General features: G+C 45.7%; 1 protein-coding gene across 1 annotated transcript in view; it reads right to left on the bottom strand.

The window, feature by feature from the left end:
• col5a3a (collagen, type V, alpha 3a) overlaps positions 1–12,635 on the bottom strand; it is a 46,871-nt gene extending 34,236 nt beyond the window's left edge. Inside the window, 4 exon segments of the mRNA XM_056608864.1 lie at positions 1,471–1,633; positions 2,729–2,942; positions 3,492–3,659; positions 12,342–12,635. Of these exon segments, the coding sequence (XP_056464839.1) occupies positions 1,471–1,633; positions 2,729–2,942; positions 3,492–3,659; positions 12,342–12,429 (633 nt within the window). The 5' untranslated portion in view covers positions 12,430–12,635.
• Positions 12,636–15,713: the final 3,078 nt, after the last annotated feature.

Genomic DNA, 15,713 nt, shown 5'->3' with positions numbered 1-15,713 from the left:
GGGGGCGGCTGGTAAGCTGATCTGTTCCAGGCTGTGGGCGAGTGATTTAGAGCCAAGTCTCACATGGAACGACAAGGGAACAGAGATTGCGTTTTGTCATGGGAAGCACACAAACTGAGAACTTATGACAATAACAGTCACTCAACCGAAAACAAGAGGGACTCAAAGACCGGGGGCTTCCACTTCCACGGTTTAATCCTAACATCCCCGGTTCAAACCCAATAGTTCCCTGTGCATGAACACCAGCCAATCACACCTGCATACCACGCGGGAATTCCAGCAGAGATAATGACTCTGAATGTAATGACTGTATAACCGCAGTGGGGTCGTTTCCCCACGCAACCCTGTCCATCCCCGATTACAGATAATAAGGACCGAGCCTCGCGACATGCGTTGCCACAGGGGACGGCTGCAGGAATTCCACCACGAGGAGTCAAAGGTCTCACGATCACCCGCCATATAAACTCAACACAAGCACATAGTCCCTCCACTGTGGTGGGCTAATGGGCCCAACTATATATTCAGCACAGAGTCATTAGAAGATAGAAGTAGAATGAAAAACAGGGACTTGTGGAGTTACTGTCATCTTTCTTTTTAGCAATGACTGGGGAGAGCTAATAGCAGGGTGGGGGTATGGCTCGACAGGCCCCTCGCCATCTCTCCCGCCACGCCCTTTCATTGACCCCCACCCCCCCCCCCTACCCCCTGCCCCTCCCTTACCTGGTGTACCTGCGTCAACCCTCAACAGGGGTGGCCCCACAGGGGAAACTGTGGGCAACTTAGTCACAGCACATCACACACAAACACATGACGTTAAGCCCAACTCACTCCCCACTGACTCAACCGGCTCTGCGTCGGTGTGGCAGACATGGAGCACTTTAAGAGAGAATGCGGTTTATTTATGAATGGAAAATAACACCAGTGCATCAAAGCCTTCAAGCCACGTTGCTGGGTGTGGGGTGTGTGTCTGTTTGGGTGTGGGGTGTGGTGTACTTGTGGGGTGCGTTTGCATGTGCGTGTGTGTGTATGTGTGTGTGTGTCTGTGTGTGTGTGTGTGTCTGTCTGTTTTACTTTATTTAGTCTGGCATTTCCCACAACCAATAATTATTAGGCTGCTTCAGAGGATGATGCAAATGGATGAGTCAGTGTCTGGCGTTACCTCCTAATGGTATCACCAAGTTGCTTTTTTATTATGCATCCTTATGCATCACCCAGGGACTGGTTGCTATGCAACTATATGACAGCCCAGAATAGTGTATGTTTTAGGGTAAAAAAAGGTAACGGTTCGTGACTATGTGGTGGCAACAATGAAATACATAGAAATAATGAGGGTTGGGGAGCAGTGTGTTTCCACATCAACAGCTCGGACAGCCAAAGACGATGCTAAAGTTCATGTCCCGTCGCCCACGTCTCCCGTCCATAGCTGTACTGCCATCCACACAAAGGTGGTCATTCGAGGTGCGCTCCCACCTCAAACACCTCCTCGTCCATCAGCCGTGTCCCGAACACGGTCACGCCGTCCGTGCTGACGACGGCGGCGTCCCCGCGCAGCAGATCCAGGGTCTCCACCTTCTCACAGTCCACGTAGAGGGTCACGGCCTTGCCCTGAACGCTGTAGGCTATCCTGTGCCACCTGACACACAGAAATAACACCATCACAACCACCACAAGGATCAGACAATGCTTTGACAAAGACAAAGGGGATATATATATGTGAACGGATAAGGGCATCTTGCTAGGGGATGGCTACGAGTAGATGTTGGGGTTTGAAGCCCAAACTTTTTTGAGTGGGAGTCAAACGCTTAATAAACGCTAACCACAAGAGAATCCTGCCCCTCTTTAAAAACATAAGAAAAATTGTTTGTTGCCTTTGCATGATTTCTTTGTTTACATTATATTTGTATCCCACACAATGCTGAAGAAATTAGAAATTTAACCCCCTATAAAGAAAATACATTTAAAATCCCTACTTGAATGCGGCGTCTAAACGATTAAAAGATTAAAATGTTTGCCGTGATATCGGAATTTGACTTCACTGTACGGATAATGAAACGTCCCAGCGAAACCCACTGTTCGGTATATGAATTACTTCCATGCTCGGTTTCATCTTGCCCTATAGTAACCTTTGAGACTAATATATATGCTAAAAGACAACAGGAAGACATAATTACAATGTTCAATATAAATAATAAGCAGCCCGATAACTGCTTGAATCGGAGGGTGGGATTGTGTGAAGCAAAATGACAAAACATAAGGAAACGACAAAGACCCTGGGAACTGTGATGGATGGAGTTTGCAGCTCCATAAAGTAGCTAATACACCTGAAGATGGAGTCAAGTGTATTGATAACCTATTGCATACATTAACGTCCGTTTCCCTGTCGGGACCTCAATGCCAAGAATCCCTCCTCTTGCAACCGTTCCGGGCACTAAATATACAGAAACGTTGTGATAGCAATAAATAGAAAATCTGCAGATACGACAAAACGAGTCTTTGCGGCCTGTCCAGCCTTCGATCTTACCGGGTAAATCCGAGGCCCAAGTGGCCCAGAGACTAATTAGATCTGCACAACAGGCAGATAATAGATCTGGATACACAACTCCTTAGTGCTAAGCAAGCAGGATGAAGATATCTGACTAAATATATATACATTAAAATAACACAGGCTCAGCGATATCTATAGAAATCGACAAGGGAGTGAAGGCCAAACACGGGACCTAATCCTCACTTTCCGTCGGCCAGATTGATTTTCTTGAACGTGGGGTAGTCCTCTGGCAGGGGAAGTCCCTGGTGGTCTTCGTACAGGAACACGGGGGAGCGTCCCACCTCCAGGCCCAGCTGCTGCGCCCCCTGCTGGTCGTACACGGACAGCAGGAAGAACTGGGTGTCCTTCGTGGCTCTCAGGGTGGTCATCAGGGAGAAGTCCTCCGGGAACGGGGATTCTGGGAGGGTGTTTATGGGGGGGGGGGGGGAATACGTTCATCAATGAGAGCGGAGAGAGCGGGAGAGCTGATGGGAACCGATGGAACGGGAACACACCGTTGGAGAGGAGAGGATGAAAGAGGAGAAGGAATAAGGGGAAAGGGAAAAGGTGTGTGTGGGGGGGGGGGGGGGAGTAAAGAGAAAAGTAAAGGAAAGAAATAAGTAGGTAAAGAAGGGGCAGTAAGATGAAGAGGAATGAAAAGTAAGGGAGGAAAGGAAAGAGGGAGAGGAAAGGAAAATAAAGGAAAGGAGAGGAGGGGAGGGGAGAGAAAAAGAAAATAGAAGAAATCGAGGAGAGTAGCAGCAGTTGGAGGATAGGAGAAGGCTGGAAACATGTTGTAGCAACAGTTGCTAGAGCACACAGCGTGTAGCAACATAATCCTAACACGCAGAGCCTCTAACTGACTGAAGATGACGATAGATTTTGATTATGAAACAAGTGCAGGTCGTAACATATCATAACATGGCATTACAGGACCATAGTAGTTGGACGTGATTGTATGGGGTACCGGGGAAGAGCTGTTTGGTCGGGGCGCTGAGCTGGATCCTTCTGTTTATCCTGTACGCCAGGTCCGCTTCCTCCACGCCCTTCCTGTTGGTACAGAGGCCCGAGTCCAAGGCGACGCCCTCCATACCCTCGGACAGCTCCAGCACACGCAGCACATCGATGTGGTCGGCTGAGAGAGACACAGCATCCACAACAAGAGACAACGGTCAGCAGGTAAAGACACAAAATTCAAAGCGCTCCTGTGGTTCTCTGTGCTTCGAAATTGTGTATCTCCATGTTTTCTGCAACTGTGTATTTGACTGTTAAAAAATAAATAAAAAATGTAACCTCTGAACGTCACATTTCCCTTTAGATCACGTTTTCCCCGTTGCACAAATGTTATGTTTCAAAAACATGGACGGCAGCAGCCCGACGATTCATTCTTTTTTTTTTTCGCTGCACCGTAAGTGTGACTTTGTTGTCGTCTGGCTGAGTTAAGTGCTGGTTGTTAGCCAGGGAAGGGGACATTCGGGGTTTAGAGCAGCCTGAAAATGGCTTTTAAAGAGCGGCTTCCTGTTTCTGGGCGTCCCCGCCCGCCTCCTATGTCAGAGAAGTGGCTGCAGGTGGCCAGCCTCCTGTGGTGGTTATTATGGGCCGGGGGGGAGGAGGAGGTGGAGGAGGTGGAGGAGGAGGAGGAGGAGATGGTAGCCACCAGTCTCACTGATAATCCTAGCAGCAGCAGCAGCAGCAGCAGCAGCAGCAGCAACGGCTACAGAACACCTGACAGCTGGCACCTGCCTAGTGCGTTGGGAGTCTGGCTGTGTGCCAGACAGAAGAACCCCCCCCAATGGGCTTTTATTCTTCTTCAGCGGAACAAGATCTTCCAGGCATGAATGAATACTAGTGCAGAGCTTGATACGGGCACACAGCTTGCTTAAAAGTATTGCTGAAAGAGCTGGGTGACCCATTGAGAGAAAAAGATCGGACCAATTTAGTTATTTCTGTCATGGACGTTCACGTTGTCAGAAATGGTGGACGCATAATTCAATTGCCAATTAAACACAGCCAATGGCTATATGTCTATTATGAGGAAGAATTTAGGGTTTAAATAAAAATAAAAAAACATTGTTCGGTGGTGACATTTACTGTCAAGCCATTAATAGGAATAGGTTGGCAGTGATACCCAGCCCCTACTATAACTCTGCCACTGGCGATCCAGTTTTATAGTACATCGTCAAGTTTAATACCCTTTAAAACTAGCCCTATAATATTCTTATATGCTGATTTGGGCTAAAAGAGAAACGGAAGACATCATTGAAGCTCCTTCGCCATACCCCAAAACTAAATCTCTAGATGATCTGGTCTCGCGGCGGGGGGAGGATCCATATTGATGCATCGCCCAGGCTCTAATCACTAAACGGTGAACAGTGTATTTAATTAAAGGGAAGGTTTCCTTGGTCACTGCTCCGTGGCGGCCAGAGGGTTGTCTTATGAGAGGAGCGGTGATGAAATGCCGTCGTGAGTGTAAAGCTGGGATCAGAACTTCTTGTGCAGTCCCCCCGCGGCCCCTCCCGTCTGGGACGCTGTGCATGGATGCGATTAAGCACTTAGTGTTCAGGGCCATGTGAAATAAAGTCCAACTCCTGTCATTTCTTACATCTCCTTATCTTCCGGACCCTTTGATTAAAACTCCCGGGGAGAGCTGGGCGCTGTTGGAATATGTATATTTGATCTCACCATTGCCTTGCCTTGGGAGTTATTTATTCTTGGACTAAGGAGCCACATGTTCCATGCAGCTCTGGGCTCATTTGCTTAGTCCCACAGCAAGGCGAGAGACATGCAAATAGGTTACGCTGTCAATTTCCAGCGGCCCTACAACGGAAACCATAAGGCTCGGGGTCTACACAGCAACAGCGACAATACCGCCTAATTGGATGGTAAACAAGCCGAACGGACTGTAAAATAGCTACAAACTAGTGATACTAATACGATTGACTCAACAAACGTTTATTTGCCACCAACCGCGCAAATAAATAAACTGGCATTGTGACAATGAACCGAGAACTAACAACCGATAAATAATGCAATGTGTCAGCATTTCTCTCTTTCTTGTCCCATTGTGTTATATTGGAACCCCTCGAAAACTAGACAGCAATCATAAAATAAAAATCTCTCTCTCTCTCTCTCTCTCTCTCTCTCTCTCTCTCTCTCTCTCTCTCTCTCTCTCTCTCTCTCTCTCTCTCTCTCTCTCTCTCTCTCTCTCTCTCTCTCTCTCTCTCTCTCTCTCTCTCTCTCTCTCTCTCTCTCTCTCTCTCTCTCTCTCTCTCTCTGGGATGGGGTCAAGAGGAGCACATGTTTAGTACAGCCACAAAATGTTCTAATGTGCCGCAGCGTGTTACCAATTATATCAGACCTCTGGGTTTCTGTCCGTCCATTAGCAGGAGCATCTGACCGATGACCTCCAAACAATCTTCCTCAATCAACTGTACTGGAAATCTACCGGGGCAAGGCTTATCGCCGGCGTGGACAGACAGAATCAACTCAACTGTTCCAAACGCACGTGCACACACACGTACACCCACACACACACAAATGATTATGGTTGCACTCTACAGACGTCATTTACAAGTCTTAACTTAGTCTTAAAGTCTAATTCTGTATGCGGATGAATGGACTTCAAATATTTCTCCATTACCGTCATCTCAACAACACAACCCCGCTACCCACTCCACCCCCACCCTAGGCCGAATGGCAGGGTGCCATCTGAATCGACCCTCAACTATTGATGAAAGGTGTGTGTGTGTGTGTGTGTGTGTGTCTTGGATCCATGTGTGTCACCTGAAGTGCTGCCAAACAATCTGTAGCCTGGAGTCATTGCTGCCTGAGCAAGGGTTACTTGCATCTCATTTGTATTATGACGCTGGATGTGTCTGATGCTGGATGCATCTAATGATGGATTTATGATGATGCTGGATGTATCGAATGCTTGTTGCATCTAATGATGGATTTATGATGATGCTGGATGTATCTGATGCTTATTGTATATAATCTTAATAATGCTGGATGTATGTGATGCTTGTTGTATCTGATGCTGGATGCATCTAATGCTGGATGTATTATGACGCTAGATGTATGATGACGCTGGATCTATCTGATGCTGGATGTCGCCCCTGTATGGTGAGTCTGGGAAATGGGGATGTTCATGATTCTCATCGGTTAGGGGAACCCTCTCTCTCAGCCTTTAGCCTTGAGTGGGCCAAACAAGAGGCAGGGGAAGACACACCTTAATGTCAAGGATGTGAATGCTGTGTGCTGTAAAGTTTTGGGTGGATGTCTTGAATAACTTCCAAGATCACAGCTCAGTGAAACAAAGTAGGAGTGCTGAGAACCTTCGTAAAAAACCCTACACTCCCCACCCCAGTCAAGTGATAAAATGCACTCTGTAGCAATTATTACATGCCACAAAACCCAACAGTGTCCCCTCCATTACTTTTTAAGTAGTTATTCAATTTCACGCTTGACTTTTTCTTATTTTTGGGTTAAAACTTGGCTTCTTAGTACCGACTTTCCCTCTATACAAGAATATGACATCATCAACCCCTAAATGCTACAGTCCTGTTCTGGTATCTGATGAGGGAAAGGGCCCCCCAAATGTGGCCCAGCCTCCGTCAGTCACAGACGGCGTTGTGTCTCCAGGAAAGGTCACACATTGCTCCGTACAGCTGTGGGACACCGACGACCCCGGCGCCGTCGTTCTTTCCGCGTCCCGCCGGCGGCCAATCGCACGCAGCTCCGGGCTCCTCTGGCCTTTACATACGAGGACATAATGTGTCCTCTGTTGCTCCTTCAACACACCGCGAGAACCCACGGGCCTTTCGAACGCATTCCTTCTGACTCACACCACCTCCAGTCCTGGAGGTGGCGTCTATGAGGAATATCGCTCTCTCTGGCGCACACATGCACACGCACACAAAAGTTGGCCTTTTAAAAACCATTGGAGCTGGGAAGAAGTGGAAGAAGAGGGGGGGGGGGGGTGTTGACCGCTATTATGACATAAAAGTGGGAGTTCCCACAGTATTTGAGAATAACCCACACACACACACACACACACACACACACACACACACACACACACACACACACACACACACACACACACACACACACACACACACACACACACACACACACACACGAAAATATGTGGTTTTTTTTTGTGTGTCTCTAAAAACCGCAGCACAGCATTTGCACACAATTCTTGATAGACCCAACCACACATTCACCCTCTATAATTGGAAACATTGATGACGTAACAATATGGAGCCCACAGGCGCAACCGTATAAAAAAAAACACACACCCGTTTGTTTTTTGGCATAATAAACCTTTCAATAAATACATTAAATGGGATATATTGTATATGCTTCAACTTTGTTTTTGACCACCAGTGGTGGAGTATCAAAACAATATATAGAGTACAATTTATGAGAAAACACAAATCGGTAGAATAACTATGGTTAATTGAATAAAGAAGTTCTACCCAAGGGCCAGCTGGGGTTTACATGGGGTTTATCAGCTTAGCTAGGACGCAAAAAAAAGGAGGTCTGCAGTGTGATATTAATCGTGCTGATTAGGACTTGGAATCGAGGCTGCTTTCACTTATCACAAACGCACACAGACTCACACACACACCCAAACAGGAGGTTGGGAGCCAGTCAAACCAGCAGTTGTGTGGGAGAACCAACTTGGAATGCGTCCACAGAACCTCTCCTTTGCTCCGCACAGCTTCACTCTCTCCTTCCCTGTAGCGCGCTAACATCGATGTATCAATATATAGGAAACGTGCGAACCATGTGTGTCCCGATATGGAGTCGAGTCAGTCAAGTGTAGTAGTCACGATCACTTCTCAAAACCAGGACCTGTTCCGTTTCTCTGCTATTGCACACGGAACTGACTGCGCCGACAGACAGACAGACCCAGATGCATCTCCAGTTCTGTTTCTCAAACATAGACAGCTGTGATTAGCATGTTGAGAATGCTTGAATATGGGTCAGCACGATAAGTCCTTGGTTTCCCCAGCTCACATGCATGGCCGCTCGCCTTAAGACGCTGGCACAGAGTAGTAGAAAATGCGGTAGAACATTCCCTTCCATTTCACATCGGTGCGGCTTTGGTCCACTTCCTTGGTTCGTTCTGTTCATGTTTTGTGCTCAGCGTGACAAAGCAAAGAGCTGTTGGGCCCACGGAGAAAACACCTGGGGGTTGCACACGCACACGCACAACTTAGCCACTGCCTCAGTCACTCACACACAAGGAAGCAGGCAGAAGGCAAGGGAACGTCTCCATACAAAACATACAAGCAGCACACACATGAGCAGAAATTATTTGTTTCTGGTCAACTACAATCCCATCACTCATTGTCTCTGATGTAACAACATTCACAAACCACAGAAAGCATTGAAAGCAAAATCCCTCCACCACACAAGACGCATTCTCACATTCTCCCAGGGCAGCTGTTCATTCACGACTTTTCAACCCCCCAAAAAAAAAAAAAGCGACGTCACCTACGCCCCGAAGCAATGCCCCGTTTGCTGCTTTGACATAAAGTAGTCAGACCTCCTGAGGTTAACAACCTGTTGTCTGGGCTGCAGGACAGAGTTCACAGAGAGGGAGGTTAACGGAATGAAAGGAGGGCACCAGGCGGGGTCATCACGTCACCGGGGTAGACTTGCGCTGCGCTGGAAAGGTAACAGATGGTTCTGGAAGGAAGGGCTACAGCCCCACCTGGGGTCCGTGTCTACACGGGTGGATGTGAGGGCGGAGAACTGGACGCCCACTCAGGGCAGCTGACATGTTATAAAAAATGAAACAACTACAACTACAGAGACAGCTCCAGTGATGAATGCTCTTTACTGTTCTGAAGGGAGCCATCCAAGCTGATGTCACAGAAAAAACAGCCAGATAGGGAAGGGAGTCGGGACTGGGGGAAGTTTGGACGGGCTCCTTGCCTTCTGCAGACCAGATGTTTATGGCACTCTATAGGATAAAGAGATGATCCATGAGGTGGTTAAGCATCATTTCTGCACTTCAGAGACTTGAAATTCCCCCAATAGAAAGGCCCAACATCATTCCTAAAAGCTGCAGGCCTGTGATGAGGTCGCGGGCCAGTCAAACACCATCCCCAGTGAGGGCCTCTGGAGGCGGGCTCCACTTTCTCCACCATTTGTTTGCATTTGTCCTTCTCTCATTTTGCGGCTGGATCAAAAGGAGGACCGAGGCCCTGTCGCTACCCTGTGGGGGAGGGGGGGGGGGTTTGGTGCCGGATTCAGGGTTGGTGTGCTGGATCAAATAGGAACCAGGGAGGGACTGCATGCATGAAAACCTCTCTCTTCCGTCCAGTCAAAACAGGGGCGTGTCAGATGGTGGTGGATGTAAACAAACTCTTAAAACGTTTGATAGATCCACGCACGTTGCTGTGGCGTGGTTCGTAGAGCACATGTAAAGAAAACAAGAGGGGGGGCCGGGGGGGGCAGCAAGAAAAATGTTGATGAGGCAGAGGAACAAAGCATTCGCTAGGCTGTAGATGTGCGAGGGAGAAAGTCTCACTTCCTGTCATCAGGCATGACTACAAAGTCCCTTTGCGCTGATCCAAAACTCACAGAGCAGGCATATGGGAAAACATTCATAAACTGAAACGCGCATGTGCGCACCTTGCAAGCAGACAAAACACGCACGCAGAGTGACACACACGCACACACAAACATCCTCCCTCACACATACAAAAACAAACGCGCATAACACACGCATACAAATACACACTCACACAGATTCACTCTGGTGTGCACAATCACAGCAGACAATGCTGAGCACTTTGATATCTGCAGCGCCATATGTACCAAACGATCTCCCTCTCTTTCTCCCCCTGCTCTCTCCCCCTCTCTATCACACTCCCTCCATCGCTCTCTCTCTCTCTCTCTCTCTCTCTCGGCCACTGTTCCAGCCTTCATTAGGGCTCTCTCGACCAAATCGTTTCCATGTGGCAGGCAATTGTCTGTGATTCAGGCCACTGCTAGTCTGCACAGCGTCTCTTCTCATCAACACTTTTCAGAACCCCCACCCCCCCTTCGAAAATAATCTAACAATAAGCCCCTTTAAAAAAGTGAAGGGGGGGGTGCAAACAAGGCATATTTCTAAACTCCTGGGGACCATAGGGTTAACTAGCTAACTTCTGCTGTCGAGGCATGCCTATTTTGTTTTCCTTTTCTTCTTTTTCTTCGTCAAATTGGCGATCTATAAAGGACAGCACCTGTAAGGACACAGTGTGGAGAGGAGAACATGAGCTGAGAACATGGCCGCAAGGCAGGAGTGGGGGGGACAGAAGGCTCTCTCATCTGACGCCCCTCTGGAAGGACTGTAGAGACTAAGCAGCGTGGGTGGCAAGCAGGAAACACAATGCAACGTGCACATGCCGGTTTGTTAATGGCTATCTTAGGAATCACAGATCTGAGGGAAAACAAATTTGGCTTTAGTGCTTTGCTTGCTGAACAAGCCCGGAAAACACAGCAAATGTGGTTGTTTTATGCGTAAGCAGCAACCCACACACACAGACTCACACATATAGGGTTGCTATGGCAGGTAGCAACAAGTGTTATCAAAAGTAAAAAGTAAATACACCGATTCTTCTTTGTGTCTGTTGATAAGGTCGGTTTGGGAATGTAAATATTCCCTAGACATAATATACACCATAATACATTCCAGCAGTAGCCCACAGGCCTACAGTGCAGTGATGCAGAATAAAGTGGAGAAAATCTGAATTTGAATGTAAATATCCACTAACCTATAAAGTTAGCCAACTAAATGCCAGCAGCAGGCATAGGCCTATACGCCTAAGTGACAGTGCAGGGCTGCCCGCACAACATTATAGTATATGATCAAATATTAACAAATACTAGTATAAGCTGTAAAGACCCTTAGCAGTAGGCACTTTCCTTTCCAGGCCTTAAGTGAGCTGTCGTGATCCACATTAAACAGATCCATGACAGGAATTTTAATCTACTGCAGTGGGTGAGCGTTTCAGCCGCTCACCTATTTCTCAGACCAACGCTAAACCACTTCACGGTAAACCGACGCAGATCACGAGCAAACTCAAACATGACATCATCATCGTCACATCGCCTCCAGCTGAGGGCTTGGCCCATTCTCACTGTCAGAGCCCCCATCGGATGTCAGAACCCTCACACTCTTGAGTTATGTGTTGCAAAGGTTGTATTTTAGGGCCAGATGTTCATAATTATCCTGCATTTTTATTGTACTATTGGAATTGGTTTGAATTGAATTATTTCTCATTTACATAAAAAAAAATGATGAAATAAACGCTGATGCTGATGAAATCTGGTGCGATTCAAATACAGTGTGAAATGGTACGCATCTGGATGCTTTATGTGGAATCGTAGGATTTAATTAGGGGTCGTTGGCGGTAACCTGACGAGTTCGGGCCGCTCTTAATGACTTAATGTATTTTAAATGAGCCAAGCAGTCGTTTGGGCCGTCAATGCACTGCATAATGAAATGAATCCTGAGCTGAACTATACGGGCAAGTTCAAACCAGCAGCATCACCACCACATCCCCTGCACATCAAAGAGGGCTGGTTAACAACAACACACTTTGGGGGGGGACATAATAACACAGTACAACCAAACAACCTCGTCATTTGATAATCTTTTGATCATCATTCGAAGTAACAAATAACAGTTGTTACAATTGAGCTGTCAAAAGAGAGCTGGTGGACCATAATACATTGCAACGCTTTGACAGAAGTTTAAGTCTCAGAATAAATTGTTTTTTACGGGCAGGTGTTCAACAAGACCCTTTACCTGCAGTTCGTGTCGCTGTTGCTTGAAGTAAGACAATAAGAAATAGCGGTATTGTCCTCAACGACCTCCTTCTTGCCAGGCGGTCCATCTTTAAAGGCATTAGACCCCTTGCCTTCGCCGAAAAACTTTGAAATTGCAATATGAAAGTTTGATTAAACTAAGCAGCCATGCGGGAAGAAGAGAAGAAAGCCAACACTGCGCCCCGTGCACGGTCTGTAGACTAGTTCCACTTGCTGATTGTTGGAGACTTTTTTTTTAGGCTCCTCTCAACTTCTCTCTGTCCCTCTCATTCAATTTCTCCCTCTCCCCCCTCCCAACCTCCCCACTTTTCCACCTCTCACACTCCCCTCCTCCTCCTCCTCCGGCTCCCATAGGACGACGTCTCGAGGCAAATAGACGAGCAGCGCTCGCCGGAAAACTCCGTGATAAATCATACATCTCCCCCTGGAGCCAGCGCGTTGATTACACGCGATAATTGGTGAGGTCTCGCGTTGTTGCGGTAGTCGTTATTACTCATTCAACACATTATGCCGGGCAACATGTCACGTTTTATATTCTCGTGAGATATACGAGTACTCAGTTAGATATACGGCTGACAAAATAGGTCACAAATGAGCATGGATAGGACGTTAACGCAAGGCAGTTATTATTTGAGGAAATTGTTTTTTTAATTAAACGAAAGCGTGGTTTATTATGAACAACTATTTATGGTGATGGTAAGAGTGGATGGCTGATAGAAATTGGAACACATTTATCCTACCAAATGCATCACAATGAGGCTGTTCTAAAAAAAAAAAAATAAGGGAGATATTATGCAAAGTGTTCAAGACATGCTTGTGATTTTTTTTTAAAGAAAGTCAATTGAAGCAAGAGGAAGCTATTAATAGACATTGCATTTTTTTGCAGTAGACCAGTATTATTACCGTGATCCCTGTTGGGTGTAGCCACGTTATCTTCACTATCAGGCCAGCATTCACTTAAAAATTCTCCAGCACTTGTTCAGGCAGCAGCCCAGGCCACTGGCCAAGCTAAGGTGCATAACCTTAAGTTAAAGGGCAATAACGACGGTCTCGGTGATTGGTGTCTTATGTTCCAAAGTTCTCTTAAAGTTCACCTCGTTAGACTTCCTTGAAAATAACGTCATCAGTGATTTAGTAGGCTACCATGTGTGGGGAGTGGTGTATCGAGAAGACATTTTAATTAATCCACATTTCAGAATAATTATAATTTCTGTTGAATTCTTTGAGCGCTTGCAAAATATTTTGCTTTGCAGGCGAGAGAATTGCTTAAAAAGGGAGACAGGCAGATAGATGAAGAGAGAGCGTAATTGCTGAGTGCGTTTGTGTGTGCGTTCGTGTGTTTGTTTAAGTATGTGTAACAGAGAGAGAGAGAAATAGACAAGAATAGCTAGTTCAGAAAACAATACATTTTTCATATATATATACACACACAATTGTATCAGTGAAGACCATGACAAATGTATTGTTTTAAAATTGAATAGTTCTTGTTACATGGTTGATTACAATACATGGTAGGTTTATAAGTAGCACAAACCGATAAGTGTTAAGTGATAGGTTGCAACAGGGAAGGCTATATCAGTCAAACAGTTGCAGTATTGTGCAGGACATAAACGCCCCGATGACTTGGAAAGATTAAGAATGATCCCCTGGGTACACGAGGGCTGACCCTCGACCCCTCCACCTCCACACTCCACCACCTCCTCGCTGGCAGCCCAGTAGTGAAATGGGCCTGGGCTGCATTCCATACGGCTTTTGACAGATAGTTACTAAGAGGCTAGCGGACAGTCTTGAGACCTGGGTGAGAAATACTTACCGAGCTCATATTATGTACCCTACATGACATAACTGGAACTATACAGTGGGGTTTTTTTTTTAAAAGAGATAGATTTGACGGCAATATACCTGGAAAACACTGATTCTTAGTCATCGGTAAACTGTACTGCAGTCCCTGTTTTATTCATATAATTACTCTCCTTTGTGTGGCTCTAGGAAAACAAGTGCAAACCGCCAAGTGAAATGCGGGTGCCTTTGTGCGTGTGTGTGTGTGTGTGTGTTTGTGTTAGTGTTTGCATGTGTGTGCAAACCTGCCAAATAGGATTTCCTAACTCTGTATTTTGGTGACACAGTTGATTCAGATTTGAACAAATCCAACTCTGGCAGCTGAAACGCCAGGCACCACTCACAGACACGTCTGAACTCATTTCAACTCAGACGCCCTGATATATATCAATTCCAATTAAAAGTCTGGGCTGCTTTTCTATAGAGTTAGCATGTGGTCAATCCGATGATACCAAATAACTATATATATATGTATATAATAAATATGTAGAGGTCAGCGTGTGTATTTATAACACGCTCACACAGGTTTTTCGTTGACTTCAAATCAGTGAAACAGGAGCAGCAATTGAGGTTTGAAGTTTGGCTAGCTGCTGGACAGGAGGAAAAGCGAACAACAAAACAAAACCAGGGACCCTGCAGGTCTTTTTCATCATACTTTGTAGAGGAAGATGAAAGAAGAGTTTGATGAGGTGATACAAGAGTCTTGGAAGGACTTCAAATATAAAATATATATCAAACTGTTTTCTTTTTTTATTGTTATCTTTCTCTCAGTTTGTCACTAATTGTATTTTTGTTCTACTTGGCTGGTTCATCAAATCGTTTCTTTAACGGCCTCAATCATATTTCTGTTGTATCACCTTTTTCAATCATGGTGTATTTATTTATGGATATTGAAATGTCTTTTTATTTATATAATTTCTTCACTGCTTGCTTTAATGACTGAGAAGGATATATATGCTACATTATGTGTAATTATATTTCTCATCATTTCATCAAACATATGCCATGGCTAACCAAATAAGTTATAGACAGGACCTCACATAATTTATCACTATGTCTCTTCAACCAAACCAGATAGTCATATTGATCATGGAGAAGTAAAGGAATAAATATCCTGAAGATTTCAATATTGTTAGCCTGTGGTGTAAAGGCATCTGGAACATGCAAGAACAGGACAACAGGCAGACTGTCAGCTAAATATGCATTTGAAGATCGGAAGACAGACAGAACCGACTCTTTGTGTCTGCCAAACATTGATTTATGTGGGTTTCGGGGGGAAATTGGCCTCCTTGTTTTTCATACAGCCCAAATGATATAACTGTCATACATGACCCACATTTCACTCACTCAATGTTCACCTAACGGCTGTTGAATTCGGCATACAGTTCAGAATTTCATATAGTATATTTTGTAAACTTCATAATTTTAAGGTAACGCGTACATTTAGTTTCTGACTTTTATTTTGAAATGTTTGATTCACCGTACACATGGTGAATGTTAATCAGTGTGTCAA

This window comes from Gadus chalcogrammus, chromosome 2, assembly GCF_026213295.1.
Source record: "Gadus chalcogrammus isolate NIFS_2021 chromosome 2, NIFS_Gcha_1.0, whole genome shotgun sequence".
Taxonomy (NCBI): domain Eukaryota; kingdom Metazoa; phylum Chordata; class Actinopteri; order Gadiformes; family Gadidae; genus Gadus; species Gadus chalcogrammus.
Note: the sequence above shows the minus strand (reverse complement) of the source record. Positions and strands in the feature narration are given on the sequence as shown.